This window comes from Rhea americana, unplaced genomic scaffold (genome assembly GCF_003343005.1).
Source record: "Rhea americana isolate MKP2758 unplaced genomic scaffold, rheAme1 scaffold_244, whole genome shotgun sequence".
Classification (NCBI taxonomy): Eukaryota; Metazoa; Chordata; class Aves; order Rheiformes; family Rheidae; genus Rhea; species Rhea americana.
Window position 1 is genome coordinate 4,412 of NW_028186362.1, and position 24,194 is coordinate 28,605.

At 37.7% G+C, this 24,194-nt stretch overlaps 2 protein-coding genes across 2 annotated transcripts in view; one reads left to right on the forward strand and one right to left on the reverse strand.

The window, feature by feature from the left end:
* LOC146594902 (SWI/SNF-related matrix-associated actin-dependent regulator of chromatin subfamily A containing DEAD/H box 1-like) overlaps positions 1 to 17,726 on the forward strand; it is a 21,475-nt gene extending 3,749 nt beyond the window's left edge. Inside the window, exons 2-16 of the mRNA XM_085306655.1 lie at positions 3,871 to 4,073; positions 5,309 to 5,399; positions 6,818 to 6,917; positions 8,584 to 8,643; positions 8,853 to 8,928; positions 9,535 to 9,670; positions 10,973 to 11,110; positions 11,446 to 11,541; positions 12,449 to 12,566; positions 12,827 to 12,948; positions 14,106 to 14,294; positions 15,261 to 15,379; positions 15,967 to 16,149; positions 16,869 to 16,978; positions 17,325 to 17,726. Coding sequence (XP_085162781.1) covers positions 3,871 to 4,073; positions 5,309 to 5,399; positions 6,818 to 6,917; positions 8,584 to 8,643; positions 8,853 to 8,928; positions 9,535 to 9,670; positions 10,973 to 11,110; positions 11,446 to 11,541; positions 12,449 to 12,566; positions 12,827 to 12,948; positions 14,106 to 14,294; positions 15,261 to 15,379; positions 15,967 to 16,149; positions 16,869 to 16,978; positions 17,325 to 17,386 — 1,803 coding nt within the window. The 3' untranslated portion in view covers positions 17,387 to 17,726. The remainder of the gene's footprint in view (positions 1 to 3,870; positions 4,074 to 5,308; positions 5,400 to 6,817; positions 6,918 to 8,583; positions 8,644 to 8,852; positions 8,929 to 9,534; positions 9,671 to 10,972; positions 11,111 to 11,445; positions 11,542 to 12,448; positions 12,567 to 12,826; positions 12,949 to 14,105; positions 14,295 to 15,260; positions 15,380 to 15,966; positions 16,150 to 16,868; positions 16,979 to 17,324) is intronic.
* A 4,264-nt stretch (positions 17,727 to 21,990) lies between these two features.
* Positions 21,991 to 24,194, reverse strand: part of HPGDS (hematopoietic prostaglandin D synthase) — a 28,937-nt gene continuing 26,733 nt past the window's right edge. Inside the window, exons 5-6 of the mRNA XM_085306668.1 lie at positions 22,929 to 23,027; positions 21,991 to 22,275 (exon numbers count right to left, since the gene is read on the reverse strand). Coding sequence (XP_085162794.1) covers positions 22,111 to 22,275; positions 22,929 to 23,027 — 264 coding nt within the window. The 3' untranslated portion in view covers positions 21,991 to 22,110. The remainder of the gene's footprint in view (positions 22,276 to 22,928; positions 23,028 to 24,194) is intronic.

The window sequence follows — 24,194 nt, forward strand, 5'->3', positions numbered from 1 at the left end:
ATACAGGTTACACTGGGGACCCAGTATCATGTAGAGACTTTGATGTAGCACATGTTTAGTTCATCAGTTTAAGGGAAATGTGAGAAGTGTAAAAGATGGACTTGCTTTTCTGTCTCGTTCTTACAGAGCAATAGTAAGAGAAGCAAGGTAAGAGAAATACAACTCAAGAGGGAGGGAGCTTCAGCTCAATTATCTTGTTGCATTTTTTTGACTGTGTATAAATTCCTGCAAAAACTAATTAAAAAAAAAGTCTTACTCCAAAACAAAGCAAATGGAAGCAGAAAATGAATAGTTAGAAATCAGCAGTGGGTTAGAAAGGTTAGGTTAGTTAGCAATGGGTTAGAAATAGAAACTGGTTAAAATGGAATTTGGACTTGTTTATTGAGGCTGAGGCTGTTTTTCGCCTTGACACAACAAAGAGAAATCCTAAACTACTTTTGAGCATTGTGAAGTGAAACCAAGTAGGCTGTGCTGGGGTTATTCAGCTTTGGGCGCTGCTGTAACCCGAGACTCCCGGGGACATTTCTTCAAGGGCCCTGGAAACCTCTGGTGTTCAGTCAGTTGTCCAAAGGGTCGTAGACAGGATGGTCTCAAGCTTTTGGTTGTAATTTAGAAAATGCATGAATAATCCATACCTAGTCTCAGACCCTAGTAACCCAAGGGCCATCTGAGAATCTACTTTGTCTTCTCTGCGACACAGAAGCATCTTGTGTTTCCATCTGTAAAGCAATGGCTGAAACTTCACCTGTTGTAACTAGGAGAAGAATGCTAGCAAGCTGAAGTGAAGTCATACATTTTGTAATAACAGATGGCTTTATTCTCCGTGCCTTTATTTATGGATTACAGGACTTCTGCTCATGCCAGCCAAAGCTTTAGGCATTCAAACAAATGTTGAAATTTTTAATCTCTTACTAAAAATCATGTTCTTTACCACTTGTTTTATTAAAAGGTGTCTGCTTAGAAAACTTGTTTGCAAGTATTGACATGTGTGCCTTATCCTGATTTAACGTAGTGTTGGTAAACTTTCCAGGCTTTGTATAAAGCAAACAAAAACCTGCATACCTCCCCTGCACGCCCCAGTCCTGAAAACCATGACTGTACAGGCTGTCAGGAGAGGGCATCCCTCCTGTTGGAATTTCTGGAGTCAAAGCACACCCTACTGGTACAGCTCAGATAAACACAGCATCTGCTTTTACTCTGCCATACTCTGTAGTAATATGTAGTAATTGCATTGTATGATCCTTGTTTTCTTAGAGTGGGAATTCTAGGCCTAGTTAAGGCTTACGTTAAACTTTAAGATACCTGATTCCTGCAGATGATACAATGGGGAAAACCCAAGACAAGTCAGTTGGCCTGAATGGCGTGAGTTTGAGAGAAGGAATGGGAAAGTGGAAATTAGCTGTTCGATGTTTGAGGAAATTTTGAGGTGGAGAAGCTGAAGGTTAATGTGAAAAGGGAAATTAGCAGCAGAGAAGAGAGCCGTTCGTTAGTCCTACTTATTAACTGAACAGGAAATCAGTCTTTATGAACTTTGTGTGACACGATGTCTGGCTTGTTGTCTGTAAAACAAAGAATATCGATGTCTGTAAAACAAAGAACATCGATTTCTATAATGTAGCAAAGACATGAGGTTTGGAGAAGCAAATGTAACTTCTGTGGACTTGAGCAGGCAGGTGATGGAAATAAGGCTTCGAGGTCAAAAATTAATACTGCTTTATACTTTAAAAAAAGGTGGGGACTTAGGAAAGAAGATGTGTGTTTGCCTTAAAGGCAGTGACATAGGGTAACATACTGGTCTGTGATGAGCACCTTGATTTCTCCCCTTTCTTGTCCATTGTGAACACAACATTGTGTGAATGAGCTTCATGGGTAGGAATTCTTGCAATGTGAAACAGGAAAAATCCTGTCCTAACAATTTAAGATACGGAAAAGATCGTGACACAGAATCATTATTAAAAAAGAAAAAAGTGATAGGTGATTATTGCATCTTCTAGCAGTAGGAACTGAAGCAACCTCTGTTATTCCTGCATCAAGACAACTTCTGGTAGTAATCTTGGAGTGTGAAGCGGCAGGAGAAGTTAGCCATGGTCAAGCTGGGAAAATGCATTCTGAGCAGAATTAGAGGCCAAGGTGGCAGAGCAGTTACATCACTTAAAGACCTGTATGCCATCTAGGTATAAAGAATATCTGCTTGCTGACTGAGGAAGTGATAATGTTATTCAATATGAACTGTCCTCGTGGCTCATCTATGTGCTTTTGGCTACAAACACTGGTGCCTTTCCAGCGCTGTTAGCCAGGTGCACTCAAGAGTTAAGGACTGACCTTAGATTATTTTGTGTTTAAATCGTGATTCTGATTTTTTAACTTGTTCTCTGCCAGCTTGTTTGCTGTGATACTTAGAAAATGCGTTTGTTTTTTACCTTGGTTTATCCCTCTTTAGAGCGAGGGTAGTACTGATTTTTAACATGCATGTACAAAAAAATGGAGAGGCTGCATGGTGCTAGAAGATGTCAATGATAGTACTAACAATGAAAATAAATCAGTATGTGCTAATGGCCTTGTAGATAATTTGTGTAAGTTTGCTTTTCCTCTCAGGGGATAAAGTTCATTGCAAGAAGAAAGATTAGGTGAATCACGTCTTGGCAAAGAAAATMTCTGAAGCTGAAATGTGAAGAATTGGAAAAGATGAGCCAATTCTTGTTGATATTTTGGACATGTCAATACTTGACTGCAAAAATCCTGAGATAGTTTTGGGAAAGGTGTTTTTATCTCTTAAAATCTTAGGTTTTTTTCACTCCGTTCAAGTCTAGACAAAATGTTCTGTTTGTGGTGCAATTAAAAATGGGCCCTAGTAATGGTGAGCACTTGATAGATACGTAGTAAAATAGACACTCTTGTATTGCTATTAAAATAGGTCATTTTCTTCAAGCTATTTTATTTCCTTTTTAAGCAGAGATCCTATTCTTAATAACCTTCTTGACACAGTAGTGTGCTTTGTTCCCTAGATTACGCTCACATCTTAAATCTTTAGCATGGGTTACTTCAGAGGAGATCTAATGATAGTAAAGTTTTTTTTTTTTTCTTCCTTTTATGGTTTTGTTCCACTAGTGGACACTACCTCAACAGCTTGCTTTGCACTCTGCCCATGCTTCCCCTAAGAATTTCACGCTCCTATATTTGACATAGGAAATTTTTCAGAGAAGTGTGTGTAGTTGGATGCGGCGGTGGGGTGGGTTTTTTTTGCAGGATTGTGTACAGCGCAAGGAACTGTAGAGCGATGATCTTCAGTGTAGTCTTGAGACAGTTTTTTAAGAGGCCAAGTATGTAGCGCGTATTTACAGTTTTGAGAGGAGCTTATGATGCTGCTGCTGCTGCTGTTATTTAAAAGAAATTACTTGCTGCCCACAGCAGATGCAGTTTTTCATAGTCGCACCCTTACTGTGACAGGCTTCGAAATACASCATTCCTTTCTTTCCTTACCTGCAGAAATCCTTCTCCTGTCCCTTCTGTTAAAAGTTAGAGGCACAGTAAGTGCTTGGGAAGCAGATTGCTTAGTTTCCTTGCTTCCTTTTAGATTAATATTAAGCTTATTCAGACCACTGACAAGTGAAGTGTAGAACATTGGTGTCTGACCCAATTTTTCTTCCTTGAACCCCCTTTGCAGAGGGATGTATAGAGACTGAAAGGAGCGCTCAGGCATCCAGTTGCCAGAATGAAAACCAATGCGTGCCATATAAGAATAGCTAGCAAGCAATGCTAATATTTGACGGACATGGAAATTTGAAAGCTGTACCTGATAATAGCTATTAACTTTTCAGTGTTCACACTGGGTTTTTTGTTCTGTTTTGTTTTTCTTTAATTATTTTTCAGCTTATGAAAATGACTAAAACTTCCGGCTTATCAGAAGACACAATATGGAACTGCAAGATCCTGATGAAAGAGAGGGAGGTGGTTTTACATCTCATGAGTAAATGCGAATACATTTCAAATAAACTGTCAAAACAAGTAACCAGTATCACTGAAGATGGAGAATATGGGTGGAACATAGAGCAACCATCCATTTTGAATCAGAGGTATCTTTGTTTCTGGTATTTATAAAGATAAGGTGTGCTTAAGGGCCAGGATTTTCAAAACCTGACATCTCTAAAAGCAGAGTTTTAAGTGTTCAGTATGAAACAGCTCACAGTGATTTAGGCAGCAATGCGTGAAGGAATTCAACAAATTTTTAACTGTATTAGGAAAGTTGGGTTAGGATAATAAGAACTAAGAAGATGCTCTGTAGTGCTTGATGCTTAGTTTTAGTTGCTGCAGTTTTTGGTGAACGTAGAAGCCATCCTTGAGTGATGAGCTCGTGAGTTGTCAACTTAATAGTTTAAATAAAGGACCGAACAAAGCTTATAAGGAAGGACCTTTTACTTCAAAGATGCCAAACTGCAGTGAATCTCAACAAACTTTAAGAAGTTGTCAGCTGGACTGAAGACCTCGTTCAGAAATTTCAGATGTGCAAAATGATCTGGAATTCTGCATCCAGTGGGACATTTGAGGGTACATTTGAGGTGGGGGGGAGGATGTATTGGAGGTAAGGATTTATTTCGGATGAGTAATTGGTAATAATATCTGAAAGGATATTGGAGATAAGCAGAGAGCTTAGGAGGAATAAAAATGAGCACTGGTCAGGGAAGGGGAAAAAAACATAAACATAGAGGAAAGAATAGAAATGGCCAGAAGGGCACCTGAGGCTTGTATGATTATTAGTGGTAAATAGCAAAAGGATATTCATCTGTGTCAAAATAGAAACAAAGAGGAGAATGAAACTATTTGGAGGGATCTTACCAGGGTATTCCTTCTTTGGCAAAAACGCTGAGGTAGGTGAGTTACAGTCAAACATATTTTGAGGATTGTGTATGTTTGGRTTTTTTTTATTCCAGTGCAACTAGCGCATAACAGAAGACGCTTTGTAATGCAGCTGCTAGATGTTGCTTAATTTTTTTTAATGTGTTTTAAAAATTACTTGTTATATGTCTTTGGATCACTGTTTTAAAACTTAGAAGGAAAATTTGTTCTAGTGTGTGGTCATTTAAGATATGAGGATTGAGGTAAACTGCTTAACCTCACAAATGATCTTTGGTATTCAGTTGACTGATTAAATAAATGTTGAGGTGGTCTTCTGTTCACTAAGTGGTCTAGACTGGATTAAAATACAGAAAATGTTGAACTTGCCATTTAGTGATAAAGATAAATATACAGTTGTTTCATGGAGAAATAAAACAAAAGATGATAACATGGTAAACTGTTTAATTTCTAACAGTTTGAAGCTCAAGCCATATCAGAAGATCGGATTGAACTGGTTAGCACTTCTGCATAAACATGGGTTGAATGGTATTTTGGCTGATGAAATGGTGAGTATAAAACTGTTTTTGTGGAGAGATTTTGGAGGGAGGAGGGGGATAGAGCTTTTGGCGGAGGTTGTCTTTAGAATCATTAAAAGCACTGCGACTGACTGTGTTATAACCTGCTTGGAATTTGTAATAAATGAATGAATTTGTAATGTTTTAGTAGATATCATTTAAATTATGAATAGTTTTCCCAAATGTTTTTGTGACTTCTCAAAACATTAGCTGCTGAACTCACTTATTTTTTGATAAGAAAATAAAACATAGCTTAAATGTTCCTAGGACTAGTCATTTACCATATGTTAGATATAACATGAGATCTTGTGAAATTTAAGATTTAATCAGTATTGTGGAACACAAATTCATTTAGAAAGCAGTAGTTCTCCTAGTTTTTCAGATTTCAGCATCTACTTTGCCAAGAGCCTAACATAGATGGTTACTAATAATTGCAACTAGGATGGTGTCTTTTGGTGTGATAGAATCCATTTGTACCATGACAAATTATCCATGAACCATTTATTTTTGTGCTACTTGCCCATAACCAGAATAAAGTCTGTTTGTCCAGCACTTATTTGTAGTGAGCCCTTATCTTCTAAATATCTCTGTCACTTTTGAAAGAGGTACTTTACAGAGAAAACAAAGCAATAGAAACCTCTTCTACTTCTCTAATATTTTGACCATCTATTGACAATATGTTTCCCTCTGGTTTTGAAAGGATTTGGGAGAAAAGGTTACGGGTTTGAGGTTCTGAGCATCAGTTGCCTGTAATCCTAACCACTGTTTGCCTTGTGAAAAATTATGCATGAATAGATTGGATTACTTCACTAAGACTTAGTGCTTCTCAGCTTCCACCTTTCTCTTCTTTGTAAGAAATGCCTAGTGCTTTTTTTTTCCTTTTTTTTTTTTTTTTGTGTGTGTGTGTGTGTGTGTGTGTGATAGCAAAGATAACATTATAAATCCCTGATACAAAAGACAAGAAAATGTGTTTCAGGGGAAATGTAGGCTTATTGCAAACAAATCTGATTTCTATATTAGATTCAACTTCAGAAATAGCTGAAATATCCTTTGCACAATTGGCTGAAATGGAAAGAAAAGCTTTCAAATAAGCATTTGTCTGCATCTCAGTTTCAGGGAGGTGAATTTTAAAGAAGATGGGAAGAAGGAACTTAAGCTATAATGAAAAATTTCATAAATGAAATAGATTAATCCTTGATACTCTGATGCAGAGCTAAAGAGATAATTAAGAACTGGAATACAGTTAGTTGACTTGTGTAAATCGTTATTGTTATGCTTTAATTCAACAGAACATTTGTTTTTGCAGATCTTTAAACATTTGGTTAACATTGACTACATTGTAATTGGCTCATGAGTACAAAGTGCTACTATGTTCTAGAGACTATAAGTTCTGTTTTTTTTTCTCCTAGGGCTTAGGAAAAACAATTCAAGCTATTGCATTTCTGGCATATCTTTATGAAGAGGGCAATAGTGGTCCCCACCTGATAGTTGTGCCAGCTTCCACACTGGGTAAGTTATGAGCTTTGCAATTATTTGATTAAAAAAAAAAAATCATGGGCAGATTGTCAAACAAATACATTTTTTTGTGAAAGAACTCTATTTTCTTATGGTGATATTGAGTTCTTAGATGATTTGAATTGGAATGCAAACTGTACAGGAGGCATGCTTGTTCTGAATTAATTAGACGTAACATACTTTTCCATATATATAATATGCTGTGTATACATCACAAAAAAAAGATGCTTGTTATAATCTGAATTTGTTAGCAAAGTAGTCTTTTAGTTGCTGAATATTGGCTGTAATTCCTGATCTTCAGGACTGTGCTTAGGGACAGATTTTATTGCATTCAAAATGCTCAATCCTCACCCCCCACCCTGTGCTTTTGCTATTCAGATTCTCTTTCAAAATGGAGCAATATGCTAAAATGATGAGGTTGATGGTGTTTTCATTATTTAGAGACCTCTGCCTGAAGCAGCAAAAATACTGTGGCGTAAAATCTACATAGGCAAAGCCAATGAGTTTTAGTAGAAACTAATTTTATCCAGAATTAAACTTGGTTTTATTGAATACTTATAACAAAGAGAAAATAGAAAATTTAATTAAAAAATATTCTTCATAATATCAGGTACGTATTTGGGCTTCGAAAGTGTCTTCTAACAAGTCAGAAAAGCTTGATTGTTCAGTATATTTTAAATTGGCATTTTCAGCATGCTTTTAGAATCTTCTTTTAAAAATGCTTTTTGTTTACACCTGAGGCAGATAATAAGGGAGTGCGTGTGCACGAGACAGTTAGTTATAGAGGCTCGTGAACTGGAGCAGGCTGGCCCAAGACATTATAATTCAATACTGTCAAGCAGGTAATGCTTGCAAATTGCAGTCCACCTGTGGCTTTTCTGAAGCTTTTCTGGGGGGTTGCTTCATCCACGGGCTGGGTCAACCCTCGGCGTAGGTCAAGTGCCGGTAACCAAAAACACCCTTCTGCCGCAGTTTGTGATCGGTCTTTGTGTTCGTTGGAGACTAACCCTTTCGCACCATGTGCTGTGACACAAATCTCACTTTGTACTGGTAAAAATTACCAGTGGGTACTTTTGATGAGTGCACACCTGGAATGGATCCAGTTATGAAGCTTCTTGACCACTTTCCAAAGGCATTGTATCTCTTGATGAATCATTTCTAAATGAAAATAGTTAGAAGTTAACTGATTGCTTTTGAGGGAATTAGTATACAAGAAGGAAATCATGCTGAAAAGTTATGCATCGTATTAAACTCTTGTATTTAAACCCAGTCAGATGGTTATCATAAGCCTTGCAGGTTCCATTTAAATAGATTTTTTAAAGTGTAAGCTATAAGTAGTAACAAGAGCCACTTAAGAAGGATTTGTTTATTTTGAATTGCTAAACTAAACTTTTGAAGCCTTCTGACGGCTACATCTTTAGAATCTAATGATTCCTGCTCTGTCAGTTTTTGGTTCTTTTATTTCCCTAAGCATTATGAATTTTTAAGAGTTTAAAAAGATGTTTCTTGACCTTCAGGAGGGTTTTAAGGGATTTGCATTTTAAATCAGATTTTTGGTTTTAATGCAGAAGAAGGCTGGAATCTGTTCCTGTGTCTGAAATTATGTGAGACATAACAAAGTATAGCTGACTGAGGTGTTTTTGGTGTGTTTTTTTTGTAGATAACTGGATAAGAGAAGTTAATCTGTGGTGTCCTGAACTGAAGGTCCTTTTATATTATGGTGAGGAATGAAATCTAGAAATAAATCCAGAAATGAATCCAGTTGGTTGCTTGTTCAGTCTAAAAAAAGTTAATTGCTCATGGAGCAGTGTTTTAAGATAATTTCTTAAATACAGATGCAAAATGCCAAATATTTTCTATACTTTTGTATAATCTCTTTAATGCTTTTGTTTTAAAAGTTTGCACTGATTTTGGTTTGTGCTTTCATAGGATCCCAAGAAGAACGGAAGCGTCTCAGGCTGCGCATTAATAATAAAGCTATACATTTCAATGTGATTATAACCACGTAAGTTCAGCAATTAAAATAACAAGTGAAACTTAGTTAACCTCTACTGACCTCTGGTGGTGATATAAAATTTGATAATTGTCTAGTACTTGAATTTCACCAAAGAGCATGAGGTTTGTTTTGTTCTTCTAGTCTTGTTTGACGAGAATCAAAGACTGCGGAATTATTTTTTTCAGTATCATTTTAATGATGCAGGTTTTAATGATGCGTTCTGACCTGTACCTTTTGCCTATTGAAATTCGGAAGAAGAGTAACTAACAAACAATGCTTAGAATTTGGTAGGGTGGGAAGGGGACTTATTTTTGTCTTCCAGTAATGATGGTAAGATTTTTTGTTAATGCTGCAGCATTAATACTATACTATACCGTACATTCTTTGTAGTAGGTTTGTACAGGTTTTTGTAAAGCAGTGTGGAGAGTATTGGCTCACTAAGTGAACTGTAATTATTTGCCAACAGTAAACTGTTAAGATCAATTACTTCTAGGTAGCCTTAATGTTACTTAAAGTACCTAAAGTTTCTTTATGTAGATCTTACAAATACTGCGACAGTAGTATGTTTGTGTTAAACGTGGTTTTAATATCTTTTTTGATATATTCCTCCAACAGATACAACTGCGCAATTAGCAATTTAGATGATAGAAGGCTGTTTCGCAGGTTGAAACTTAACTCTGCAATTTTTGATGAAGGTCATATGCTGAAGAATATGAACTCTGCGCGCTACCAACACCTTATGACAATTAATGTAAGATGATTAGTTATTGGGGCTTGGGGCTTAGGGAGGGAGCTCTGGAAAGTGTGGAGAGGTTCCTACTTTGTTCTTTTGTAGTTACTGGCTGGAGGGGAAAAAGCAATACTAATTGTAAAGCTCCTGTACATGTAGGGTTCCTGAAATTACAGAGTATGAGTGGATATAAGTGTTATTGTGGTTTTATGAATGGATCCTACTTTGGGAACTGTTCTGAAGAGATAAAATTACAAAGAAATGTAATTAACTTCTTACAACATTGTTACATCTATAGTTACGGTTCATTTTCAATATTAGTCAGTTTTCAAGTATTATCCTGCAATAAAGGGTAAAAAATGCTATTCAGAAAACTAGTTTGACTTGTGCTGAAATATTTTAGTATTTAAGGAGGTATTCTGGTAGGACTTTTCAAGACATGATAGCTTTAAATTTTTTTTTCTCTTATTCTTGCTCAAATATTTTACAATTTTAATATTTTGTTTCTATTGTTGGGCAAATGCAAATACTGGAGAACCAATCCATAAGTAGTAGTTTCAGCAGACAAATCTCATTGCTTATCCAGAGTAATCTGTTAAGCTTAACTTGTTGTATGCAGGCATTAACTGCTAAGCAGTTGGCCGAAAGTGCTCCTGATGCCTGTTACACTTGCACTGATTTGAAACCTCATTTTTTGAGAAACAGAAGTTGACATGGAAAAACAGGCATTTTAGACCTGAGTTAGCAGCATTTTGAAAAAGGGAAAAATTGAGTCAAGATTTTAGCATGGTAGTATTACTACTGTAATAATACACTTACTGCTGAAATTATTACAGCTTGTTTTTCAAGACTGTTTYCATTGAAAGCCCTTTTAAGAAGCTGATCTTTTGGCCATTAAAGTACAACTTCTATTTGTGATTCAAAACTTGTGCATGAAGTACTGTATGACATTACAAAACATATGACATGGGAGCAACAACTGGCACTAATAAAAAAAAAAAAAGGCAACAGAAAAAAACCCCATTACCCTGATATGAGCAGGGACAATTTTTTTTTTTTTTTACATATGGGTTAGGCTATTTAAATATTCTTAAACTGATATGTGCTTGGTTCCCTGTAGATCCCTAAAGCATTTTGTTGCCTTTACCAGGAAGTTTTTCCATTAGATTTAAGTATATTTTAACTTAAAGTTAAAAACTTTCTTATCAAAATTAAATCAAGGCAATTTTCTCAGTTCTGCATAATGTGTTGTTTTCCCCAGTATTCATTTTTGACCTTTTAACTAGTTGTTTCTCGCTGCTATTTTCCACTTTGGAAAAATAGGCAAAGAATCGCTTACTGCTAACAGGAACTCCTGTTCAAAATAATCTATTGGAATTGATGTCTCTCCTGAATTTTGTCATGCCGCGTATGTTCAAAAGTAGCAAAAGTGAAATCCGAAGGATGTTCTCTTCAAAAGCGGTAAGTGTTATATATTCTCTTCCTCAAAATGTGTTTTTTTTTCCTGCTGTAACACTCGTATGACTGCATAACCCTTGTTTTATTGGCATTTTATGGAAACAGGTAATACAATTATGAAAACCTAGACTACGAAACAATGAAATAATCCGTTTCAGGTAAAAATGTGTCATAATGGGATATTCCAGAATACTAATGATATTGTTAGATCTGTCTGTTGCGGCTCTTTTTTTTTTCTTTTTCTTTTTCCTTTTCCTTTCAGTTAGCATAGTTAAGATATTATCATTACAGCTGGAAAATTGCACTCCATAACTGAATTTTTGTAATGTTTTCCTTAGAAGAGTGATGAAGAACAAAGTGCATACGAAAAGGAGAGGATTGCACATGCAAAACGGATAATAAAACCATTCATCTTGAGAAGAGTAAAAGATGAGGTAATATTTTCTCTAAAGTAATGTTTCTTAGTATCAATAAGCCTGATAATGTGTGAGGCTCATAATAAATATGATGCCAGATTTCTTTAGGGATAGTTTGTCTAGGAAGATAGGAAACCTGCAAGAGCTTGGTATTGTTGTATTGCTTTCCGCCCTCCAACTGTAAATTATACTTTACATATGCACGAGTTTTCAAATAAAAACTTGACCTGCTGACCTGCTGCTGTGACTTTGGGTTTTGATGGTCCTTATTTACTGACTTTTTGCATCTTTGAAAGATGATTTGGTGCACTACTAAGTAGCCCTCAACTGAGAGATGTTCCACATTAACCACAAAAATGTGCCTGATTTCACAGTAATGTGATTCCCCTCTCTACCCTCTCCCCCGTCCTGCCCCAAAGGGGCAAGGCATGTGCATGTGTGTATTCTTGCATATGCACAACTAGAAATGTTTGTTTGAAATTATTTTGCCATCATCAGAATGTTTCCTTTTCTCTTTAAAGTCCAAGAAGTGTTTGAATATTTCTGTTTAGAATTGCTCATGTTTCAGAACGAGAAAAACTTAAACAGCATCAGCAGAAATTGGACAAATGTTTCTGTATCTTACTGTATTTCTGGCATGTTTAGTAGTTAGCAGTTTCAAAAGAATTCTCTGGGTAACAGGAGAGTGGGCTCCAAGTATTGTGGGGTTTGTTGTTCTTGCTTTTTTGCTGATGAAAAATCCAGAATAAGTTCTGAATTTGCGGGTAGAACTACTAATTGCGATTTTTGGTTGGCAGCCACTGAAGGGAGTTGGGGAGGGAAGACTGTATAGAGTAACTGAAAAGCTGACTTGTTAGGTAGTACAGTGTTACTGACTGCTCACTACAACATAGTTTTTATGATAAGCTTTTTTAAATCTTATCAGGTCCTTAAAAAACTACCTCCCAAGAAAGATCACGTTGAATTATGTGCCATGTCTGAGAAGCAGGAGCAACTATACTGTGGCCTCTTCAAAAAGTTAACGAAAAGTGTTACGGGTAACGGTACGTGACGGTCTTGTTCCCTTTTGCTGGATTTTTTTTTTCCCCATTCCTAGGCTTGCAATGAATGTAACTATAAAGCCTTTACTCTGTAGAAATTCATTCATTAAGTGACTGTATCCCTTCTAACAATTTTTCAGAAGTTTAGGTAGTAGGTGAAATGTCAAATTTAGTCCTTGCAGGGTTCTCTTGAGAGGTAAAGAAGTGTCAAATATATGTGTCTACATGCTATTTCTGAATGTATCTTATTCTTTTGTTTACAGAGAAAAACTCTGATATGGGAAATGTAATGATGCAGCTTAGAAAAATGGCTAATCACCCTCTCTTGCATCGTCAGTATTACACAAATGACAAGCTCAGGACAATGTCCAGACGTATGCTTAAGGTAAAGTGATAAGATTCAAAAGCAATCCACAATTTCCAAAAATTTTTAATGTAACTGAAGTTTTTTATTGTCAGTCTTTTGATCAGAAGTGTGTCCTTGCAAAACTTAGTTCACTGTTACTGCTTTTTATTTCTATTGCATCTATCCAATGCTCTAATCAAGCTCTGTGTGTATGTAACATGCTGGTTTTATATCAGATATTAGAATGGAAAGAACAGTTCTGGGACTGCAGTCATCTCCTTTTCATTAGCATTCCCTTAACAGCTATTCCCTCCACCCCAATATTTAAAACTGGAATGCTTATGAAAACATCTTAGGAGGGCAGCTGAGTTTACTAGTACTTTCTGAAGAATAAGAAATCTGGGCTGTTCAGTATTAAAATAGGGAAGACGTAAGTATGAAACTAAGGATGTTTTCTTAGTTTGACTTGTGCTTATGTCTGTGGAGTTTGGGGAAAAATACTACTTCTTTCTAAGGTTCAGGAATCTGAACATGTGGCAGTTGCTTTACAAAAGTTACAGCTGGCTTTGAATATCTATAGTTTTGTTAAAAATAAAGTTGGTCATTTATGTTAGACTACAGTTGCGAGGAAGGGAAGAAGTCACATGTTGGTTTATGAAGGATTTTTGTCCCTTTTTTGTTCCTACTCATACCATCGTACTCTCCAGATGTGGCTTTTCTTTTTCTCTTTCTTCCAGGCATGACATCCCTCTACCCACCCTACATCTTGGGCTGGGCTTCCCATGTCTTATACCATCTATCCAAGGATTGGACCTCCCTTTTAGGGAATGTGTCTTCAGGGGAAGAGGTCTGATACAGGGGTAAAGGCCATAGGGTTTGATGGGTACTCGGTAATGGCTGTGGAGGTAGAACACAAACTTAGTTTTTGGTTGCACAAGTTCTTGTAAAACCTGAATTGTGAAATAACATTGATCTTCTACTATCTCCTATAAAGCTGGGGTTGCAGAGTTCACCTTTTGCTGCTTGCATGAGCCACACTATGGCATTTGTCCATGTCTAATTGTGCTACTTTGTTTTTTGTGTTTGTTTTGGTTTGGTTTAGTTCTCTAGAAATTTTGGATGTACTTCTGTGTTTATTTTCTTATCTTACTAGCAGGATTATATATTGCATGATTTCCCTTTGTTTTTGCTAATAGGAACCAACGCATCACGATGCTGATCCTGACCTTATCTTTGAAGATATGACAGTAATGACAGATTTTGAGCTGCATCTGCTTTGTGAGCAATATTCTCATGTCAGTGACTTCAAGTTAGACATGGATCAGATTTTGGATTCTGGAAAATTTAGAACACTGGAACGCATTCTCTCTGACCTTAAAGAGAAGGTTTGTACTACAAGTAGTTGGTTGAAACTTCTTGTCCTGTCTATCTAATCACTGGCTCCAAATAACTAATTAAGTTAATGTCTGCTAGGAAAGAGCTGTATATGCAACACAATTGCTTTTTTTGTGGGCTAATGCAACATGATTTAGTGCACGTGTGATACTACATAGCAATATTTACTGCTTTTAATGCAAAATCCTGCCTATGCACTTCATTTTATATACAATGAAGGTAAACAATTGAAATGAACTTTACCAGTTTTCTGAGTTTCAGAATATTCATCCTAGGTTAACACTATTTTCTTAATTTAAGGAGGACGGTATTCTTTTCATAGCTGATGAACTTTGCGAGTATAACTTTCTGTTGGTAATTGAATAAGACCGCACTATGTTAAAAGCCCAAATACATGTGATGAGCTACTGTCTGGAAAGCCTGAGATGTCAGTACTGAGTCATAGGTTCAAGCTGGCCTATTTTACAAACTAACATGTAGGAAAATACTTCAGACTAAGATCCTGAATTTACGCAAGTGTGGATTCACTACACTTCAAGTTATCATTTGTTCATTTATTTCAGACAGCATGGTGCTACTGTTCTGTATTCTATGAAAAATAACTTAAATTCCACAGTTTTTGAGGGGATTTGTTTTGTTGGTGCTTATGGATGGAGTAGATCTATCATTCATGTGTTTAACTTGACTTCTAGTGCTTGAGTCACCTATGTGCAGAAGAATGATAGCTTTGTAACGCTGAATAAAAAAAGTGGGACAATGCARCAGAATATTGGACATCTTCACTGAAAGTCAGGCTTGACTTTCTGAAATCTGGCTTTGTCTTTGAGTTCGGAAAAATCAAATTAATTAAAATCAGTCTAATTAAAATCACTTATTTGTACCAATAAAGCATCTTTCTAGTTAGTCATTTTTAGTGGGCATATTTTTAAACATTTATTTTGCTTTTTCATTTCTAGGGTGACAGAGTTGTATTGTTTAGCCAGTTTACTATGATGCTGGATATCCTGGAAGTTCTCCTAAAGCATCGCCAGTTTAGATATATCAGATTGGATGGAAAAACACAGATTTCTGAGAGGTATGTGACTTCCTTGCAGGAGCTGAGAGAAGAAAAGAATGTGTGCACAGAGAGGGCAGGTGGCTGAAGACCCTATTTTTTCTTTTCCAATATAAAGAATATTATGGGCACTGAGAATTGACTATAGTAGGGGTTCAGTGTTGGCTTTCAGATTGCTAAAGTAAGGATGAGGTTGAAAAGTAAGTTCAGCTCATTGGATTACCATCTAGCACGCTCAAATGGAAAACTTGCGTGTTCTGCAGTCCATGTGTGAAGCCCTTGTCTGCAGACATTTCAAAGTGTAGGATCTCTCTCTTTAACAGACAGGTAAGCCCCTGTGTTTTTCTGAGGCAAACTATGTACTCTCGCAGCTGAAAATATAATTCTTTTCTCATACTTGAGCTGTACTAGTTCTCTGTTGCTTTCAATTAGAAGGATGTTTCCTCTGGTCACTGCTGAGGACTGTTGGTACTCGTTTTCCTTGCCCAAAGTCTGCGAAGCTGCAGTCCTCTTTTTCAAAACATCGTCATCCGAACTTCTGTGTTATTCTCTGGAGCCTGAGTGGTGTTTTCTCTAAGGCCTTGTATATATGTTCTTGTTTTCTGTAGGATACATCTAATAGATCAGTTCAATACAGATACAGATATATTTGTATTCCTCCTGTCCACCAAAGCTGGTGGCTTGGGAATTAATCTGACCTCAGCAAATGTTGTCATTCTTCATGATATTGATTGCAACCCATACAATGACAAGCAAGCAGAGGATCGATGCCATCGAGTAGGCCAAACAAGGTAAGATTTCTTAAACTTGGTATAACTGGAGGCAAACCCTCAAACGATGCCAAAAGAAGGGCAATATTTTAGGATTAAAAATATCATTTTAAGCAGAAACTTGCTGTAAATCAACTCTGGATTGCGCGAGCTAGATAATTCTAATGGTCTTAGCTCATACTGCTGGCAGAATGAACCTGTATTTACTGTGTTCTGCTACATCTTTCCAGTTCTTTAGAGATTTCTCAAGTTTCTAGTGGTAGGAACTGACTTATTTCAAGGCACCTGTGAAGCCAGCCTTTGGAACCGTTTGGCAATGCTATTTGTTTCCTTCATAAGATTTCTAAGCTCTCGGACGGCCAGCCTGTCCTAAAGAGTGAAATACCAATCTATTATGCAGTTTTCAGGAATAAGCTAATGTGAGCRGCTGAATGTGTTTAGTACCAGTTATTTCAGCTGTAGTATTGCGGGTGAGAGGGAAGCAGATGATTGATTTTGTTAATGCAAATTTTGAAACTCTCCAGATTGACGTAGCTAAGAGCACAGAGGAAGACAAGTTTTCTGGCAGTACAGAGCACGGTTGGTCCAAACAGGAAAACTAGAGCTCTACCACTGGCCTCTTCTTTGGTTTTCCTCCTTATTTTAAACCAGTGCCAGCTGAGCAAAGGTGCAGATCCTGCCCATTTTCACTAATCCAAAGAAACTATAAAAATGGATTTATCCTATTTTGTGTTTTTTAGAGAAGTACAAGTCATAAAGCTAATCAGCAAAGGGACTATTGAAGAATCCATGCTGAAAATCAGCCAGCAGAAATTGAAGTTAGAACAAGATATGACTGCAGCTGATTCAGGTAAGTCTCTTGCATGTGATGATGCCCACTTAGGTGAGTTAAGGAGGTTACTGCAATATATTTTTATTCTAGAAAACTGTTCTTTGTACAGACAACCAATGTTGTTCCATTGGAAGTAAACTAGAAAGATGCACTGTACTAATCAGTTTAATTTGCTGCACTTTGATTGCAAATTATTTATCAAACTGTTTAATTTGACAGAAAGGGTCCCCTGAGTTTTACCCGCAAATCAATGCCAGACTGGTAGAAGAAGCTTCTGTACAGCGTTTTGGGTGTACAGTTGTGTTAGTTTATATGAAATACTTAATAATGCTGTTTTTTTTTCTTTTTATCTCCTTTTCTGCAGGAGAAGAAGGGACCATTCCACCAGATATAGCCACATTATTRAAAGCTTCATTGGGTCTCTGAAATGGAAATATGTTTAAGAATTTAAGGAAAAAAGGCAACGTTGTACCCCATGAACTCATATATTACTGATGGCCATGAGTTTTATGACATTTATAACTTTTTGTAGTTTCTTTATTGTATTTCTCACGATACTGAAAATTTTTAACACCAACAGCATTCTTTTGATGCTTAAAAACGAAAACATAAATGACAAGTGGATCAGATGCCAACTAAATGTTGTTTTACAGAGCAGTTTTCAAAATGGAGACCTAAGTAGTGATTGTTTTAACACTACTACTTAAGATTCATCAGTATTTTTCTAATTATTTCCATCTCCAAGCATATATATACATACATACATATATATATATATATGCATATATATATAAAAACTGTCTGTTTCATTGGATTACATCTGTAGGTCTCTTTTTTCATGTGCCTTATTTGACATTACTTCTGCTTGTTTTGGTACATTTGATGTACTGTACTGGTTTTATTTCAGTTTGTCCAAATAAAATTTCATAGATTAATTAAGTCTTTTCATTTTGTGGTTATTGGAAACAGGGAGAGGAATGTGGGTTAGAAATAAAAGAAGCAACTTTCAAACCAGCTAAAATGTTCCATTTGATCTAACTTTATCCAGCATTCATTTGTTACTAATGTTTTGTTGTACTCAAATCAAAATTGTGTTAGAGTCCTGGCTACAAATATGGAGAGTACCATCTGGCAGGAACTCCACACAAGTTGAGATTTTTTTTTTTTCTTCATTAGTTTCTGGTACAGATGGTGAAAGCCTAGGTCTGCTCTCTGGTAATGAAGGCTTGCTCTCTTCTTGAAGAATTTAGTGAATTTTGAGGGTTTTTTTCAGTGAAACAAAGCACCTCAGTGGCATGCATGTGCTTTCACTGTAAGTTTTTAGTCTGATAGTTAGGGTGTGATTAGAGCAGGTAAGAGATCATGAAGTGTGCTTGCACCTCAGGTTTATAACCTGCTGGTTAGGATGTTACTTGGTGGGAAGGAGAGAGTAGAAGATGAGAATGTCCATTTCCTTGGACAGAGGAAAAGACTGAACCTTGGTCTCTCGCACACTTGAGTAATGAAGACTAAGACTACTGGGTTTTGGAAGCTGGGGGAAGGCAGAGCATGGGGGCCTCCTTATTGCACTGYGTATTAGAGCTTCAGCTGCTCCTTACTCTGGGCAGAGCTCGGAGAATCCGTATGAGGCTGCCTCTCTCTGAGGACTGTTTCCTCAAATTTGTTCTGGCTTGCAGTTTTGGGTGGATACTCTAGCTACTTAGCAGTTACAATACTGATGTAATCCTGGGTTTACAGATTGGGGAAGATGAAATGTGAGAAATTTGAAGGTCAAAGAATGAGGTGACTCAAGTTTTGAGACGTCTGTGGGAATAGGTGGAAACAGAGGTAGGGTTTCAATAGCACAGAGTTTCCTTTGTGCCCAGACTCAGTCTGCCATCTCAGGTGCATCTGGGCTTTTCTAACCCTAAGAAGATACTTACTGCTGCTTTTGAAGGAACTTAACATGAAAAGTTTTATGTGAAAAATGTGGAAGAAGAGTTGAGAGGGGACCAGGGTTCAGAGCAAGTGCGCAGAAGTGGTGTGGATGAAATATTCTTTCTTCAAAGATCCTAGATTTTAAATGTGTAGTTACTCAGTGTTTCAGCCTGTCTGTGGACACTGCTAGTGGTCTGTCAATGAGGTAGTCTGAAGTGTTTGTTTTGGTTAGTGCTATGAGGTGTCCGTTCTTGCTTTGGTTATGGCTATGGGTCTCTACTTCCTTCTCTTCCTTCTCTCCCTCCCCCCAAAAAAAAAAAAAAAAAAAAAAAGCATATGCTTTCCCCAGGTACAAAACTGATGGAAGGTGAAAGATTTTTATAATGTTTTCAAAGTTGTAACTAAGTTTTGCTTGGCTGTCAGTGGAAATCATCTGTGACAATGTTGCGTACTTCAAAATGCGTAGCTGAAATAGAGTTGAAAACATGTTTTGTTTTATGGGAATGTTAGCTCCATTGCACTGGTGTGTGGGAGAAAGATGAGAATCAATTTGTCCAGAGTTTTTGTGTAATTCCACCTATTTTGTTGGACTAAGCAGAGGGGATTAACAGACAAACACAAGCGTTCAAGCTATTGCAATCGTTGTTTGCAGCTCAGCATGGTCCTAACTCAACTCTAAACCCATTGCATTTACATGTTCGTAGCTATTTGTTTCAAATGCAAAATAAAATACTTCCCATAGAGGCTGTTTCAGGAGGTGTGTGTTTGGTAGGTGCATGTGATCGGTTAATGCAGGTGAACTGAGCAGTACTTATTTCTAAAGCAATCACATCTCTAGACCACTGGAGTCAACATTAGAGCCCATGCTGAATCTAGTGTAAGGTGCTGTTAAGCTCATACACTGATGTTTCTTGCTTTTTTTAAAAAAATTTTTTTACTGTTTTTCTAACAATTTATACCTCAAATTAATTGAGAGTCTTAGGAGGGGGAAAGTAGGCAGTATTGGTTGAAATATGAGGATCAAAGAACAAAAATGGCTCAGTGGTGGCTTGGTTACCTCCAGGGAAATTATTGGTAATGAAAATAAATAGATGTTTTCGCTCAACAAGGAATTAGGAGTTCAATTTTTGTTCTGCTAATTAATCTTCAGTAAACTCTGTCTTTTCCCCATAGGCAAAGTAAATATACTGTTTGCTTTTTATACACTATTTTCACAATGTGCAGATGTTATTAGTGGTACAGTGTTAGAAATTCCCAGGCTCAGGGCTTAATAAAAATACCACGTGTATCTTACCTGAAATCTGTATTATCAGGTGAGTCTACGTAGCAAGTCTGTATTGGAGGGGTGAGGTTCCCAGTGAGGTTCCCCTTTTCCTCCCTGTATTTTTCTTTGAATGTGTTACCTGGTTTGCAAGGAGGTGTAGGAACTAATAAGTTAAACTTATTCAAATAAGCCAATTTTAATATTCCACTCTGTCTGAACAATAAGGAGATTAAATAATGTTTGCAACAGAAGTTCAGTTTTATCTAGCTAGTCTGAAGGAAAAAGTAAAAATATACAAATGGAAATCCCCCAGAGCAGAGCATAATATTTTTTTAAACTTCTCTAAATTTTAGCCAGGGCCTGAATACTAAGGAAGTGGAGGCTAGGTAATGAGGGTAGATGTTAAATCGTTGTTTATTTATTTTTGTCCAAGTGCCCTAAGTAGTTCCAGAATGCTGCAAAAGCTGTGAAGTCAGCTGGTTCCCGGGCACAACGCGCTTTGGGTCAGTGTCCGCTAAGTGGAGCTTTAAGGAAAGAAAGAGTAGTTGTAACGAAACTAAGTAGTCTGCTTTCGGCTGGGATTGCACCCCTCACTCCTTTATCTGTGCCTTGGGGAAGATCTCACCACTCAGTTTCACCAGGCGCTTGTCTCTCTGCTTGGGAAAGAGGTACAGAAAGGCTTGCAACTATCTGAAGTCTACTGCTGAAGAAGAGAGGAGCATGGAAGCTGAAGAAGAAAAACGTGCGAAGAGTGAGAACAAACTAACTGCAAAAGAAATTGTAAAAGCAAGTGGGGAATCCGTATTGAAACGAACAAAAGATTGGGCCTTTCGTGTCTGCCAATACCTGGTTGTCTCTGAACTGTTCAGTGGTTGGTTGGTGTTACCTATATTCCTCTCAATGAAATAATACTTAAAAGATAAGAGGGGGAAAGCAAGTGTCTGGGGACAATGCTGGTTTCCCATTACTGGCTGTTTTCTGGTCTGAGGGTTACCTGAGACTGTTGTGATTTTTCTGCTTTGCTAGTCACATCTTCCAAGCACTTGTCTCCCCTTGAGGTTGTGTAAACTGCTTGCATCTGCAACTGTCCTCATGGTCAGGAGCTCCACACATCTGTTTTCCCCACTGCTGGAAGAACAAACTGCTTGCTTGTTTTAAACCTGGCTTTCACCACAGCCCCTGTTTGAGGGCCCTGGCTCCCTAGAAGAGCTAATGAGCAGCTGAATGCTTTTGCAGCTGGTGTGCTTATAGAGAGCTAGTGTTGGTGTGGGGCAGCTCAGCTGGGCACCTGCATTTTCAGCAATGGCACAGCAGAGCCTGCAAGTGGCCAAAGATGGTTCTTGAGAGGCTTGAAGGACACTGACTGAGTGTTTTTATTTTCTGTTTTTCAGGGCCTGAATGTAGAAGCCTGTTGTATCTGTAGAGGTTGGGAGTAACTTACTATAAATGCAATCTTGGCAATATATTTTACCTGGGCACAAGGCAGGCACTTGCATTATTTTCTGCATATTTTAGGGTGTATCAGTAAAGTGGTTTGAAAAATCGCCTCCTTTGCCTTGTGTCCTTAGGCCTCACAGCCATACCTCCTCCTGATTTCCTTCTGCACTTAAAGTCTACAACAAAGATAAAAACACGGTTAAGATTACATCTGTCCAGGAAAATTTCCTCTTTCTCCCTCATCCCCCTTTCTGGGACTCAACAAAACATTAATCAAGTTGATTAGTTTTAACCTCTCATTTGTAGTGAGAGGCATGTAGGTGGTACTAGGCTAGTCCCCAGGCTCTGCTCTGCTAAGTCACTGTTTTTGATTCTCTCAAATGCATACAAAGAGTAGATTTTGGTTTGAGCATAGCATATCCATCTCAAATTTATTTAAATGATTCTAAAATTAATAATTCATGACGCTTAATTGTGATGTTAAACTCTAAACATGCATTTTTTTTTTTTTTTTTCCAGTCTGAGCAGTGGTCTACATAGTTGTCTTTGGTCTTTTCTGGATCCAGGCTGCTATAGCAGGTAGTGCTTGCACTCTATCTCTGAGAGCCAAAAGCCTGGGGTAGTTGTCTGCCAAGTCAGGTTTGCAGGACAGAAGTGTTGTGCTGCACACATCCCAGTAGAAATCAGCCCAGGTTACCTGGTGGAAACGAGAGAGGGAAAGCAGTACATAAGTTAGTAACCTCAAAAAGTGGGACTGACGGTAAATTGGCCTGTTCCGTGCTAAGTTGCTTTAAAAAATATATATATTTTTTTCAATTGGCAATTACAGAGCTAGTAATAAGATTGCAATGCAAGGCTTAACATGGTTAAAAATGGGTTAAATCAAGTTCTTGCTACACTTTGCATGGAAACATTGATCTTTCAGGCAGAATTTGTGCTGCAGAGAAATTTCTTCATTTCTAAACAGCTTAGGTAAAAAAAAGAGGATTTAATTTCTTTGGTTTTTTTTAATATTGTCCTAAAATGAGAGGAGTGATTCTAAGCCGAGTTCTAAGCAACTTCCTTTTCCAGTGACTAGTACAAAAGGTGTTTTGTGTCAACATATGTCTACACTGGCTTAGTAAATACCCTTTCCAATGGCACCAAAAACAGTTTTTGCTTTGTAATTGAGACAACAAGGTTTGAACAAGGTCTTACAAAGGTAAGAATAACGAATTGAAAAGAGTGATGGTAGTTGTTTTGCAAGATTTTGTAGGATGACATGAAATCTAGAAATTCAACAATAGTCAGTTATTTTGCTTTACTAGCAGCCTGAGTAGAATGGGAGAAAAAGGCGAAAAGGATACTTACGGATTTTCCTACCAGCCAGTTGTTATCCCCTAAGAAAGTATCCAAGTCTTTCAGTAACTCTGGCGCTTTGTTGGTGAGGATATCATTAAATGCTTGTTTCTGGGGAAGAACAGAACACACTCCCATGTAAGCACAGAAGTCATCAAAATGGGATTCTTGTGGATTTCTTTCTTAGAAAAAGGATGTACCATACAAAGAAATGTGGGGAAAGATGGCAACGARTTCATTTGGTGAGACTCGGATTTTTAGAGCTGGAAGAACCCTCCTCTCGGGTGGAGGAAGAAACGTGTTGACTTCCAAGTAAGGATCAGTAAAGCAAACATAGCAATTACTTAAATAAGCAAAGAATGAAGAGGCAACTGCACTGTCATTCGGGTGGGTGCAGAGAGGCACTAGGAAACTTAGGAAAGCTGAGGTCATTACCCGTGCAATGCATCTTATGCCCACAAGACGCAGCTTTTAAGCCTTAGTGAGCAGTGATTCGAGCCGGTTGATCCCTCTGTGTTACCTCAGGGAGGCCGGAGGGCTCGTGCGTACGCTGCGATACGATGCACGTAGCTGGGCCGCTCGCTGATCGGTAGTAACAGCCTCTCAGCTGCAGCAAGGTGCGGGTGGGCCACGGGTTTGGGAAGAACTTGCTTGTAAAGAAAGTATTTCTAACAGTCTGGCCTTCTTTTTTGGCCCTAAGCACAAGGGCTTTTCTCTTTTGAATATTGATATGCTTTATAATGTGAGGTGTCTCAAATTCCTTGTATCTCGTAAGCAATCTTCTTATCGCTGCCTACTGGCACCTGTGCAAATAACATGACTCAGGTGAATGGGGGATTGGGTTAAAAGGTGTTTTCTTTATCAGTTACTGAGATGGTGCCGTTTTCCCTGGAAAYGGGGGTATGCAGCTTAGTTCTGCTGTACCGTCTTTTATGATGTTCCCTCCCAAAGAGAGTAGGTAAGTTTATCTACAGTCCTCTGATCACCTTCGCTGTTCAGTTCTGAAATGTTAGTAGTAATGAAGCCTTTCACTGTCCAGCCCTAGAGTTATGGAGTTCATTGCTTAAAAAGGATGTGGACCACTTGCCTTTCCTTGCCAGCCCTTTTTATATGAGACATGGAACTTGGATTTTGAGCCTGGACCGGATTCGTCCCATGTCTTTTATGATAGCTGGTTATATATTTGCCATTTTTGTCTCCTCAGCAATGAGATTTGAGGCACTTTACATAAATGATTTTGAATGCTAAGGTCCATATTGAAGGCAATAGGGCCCTAGT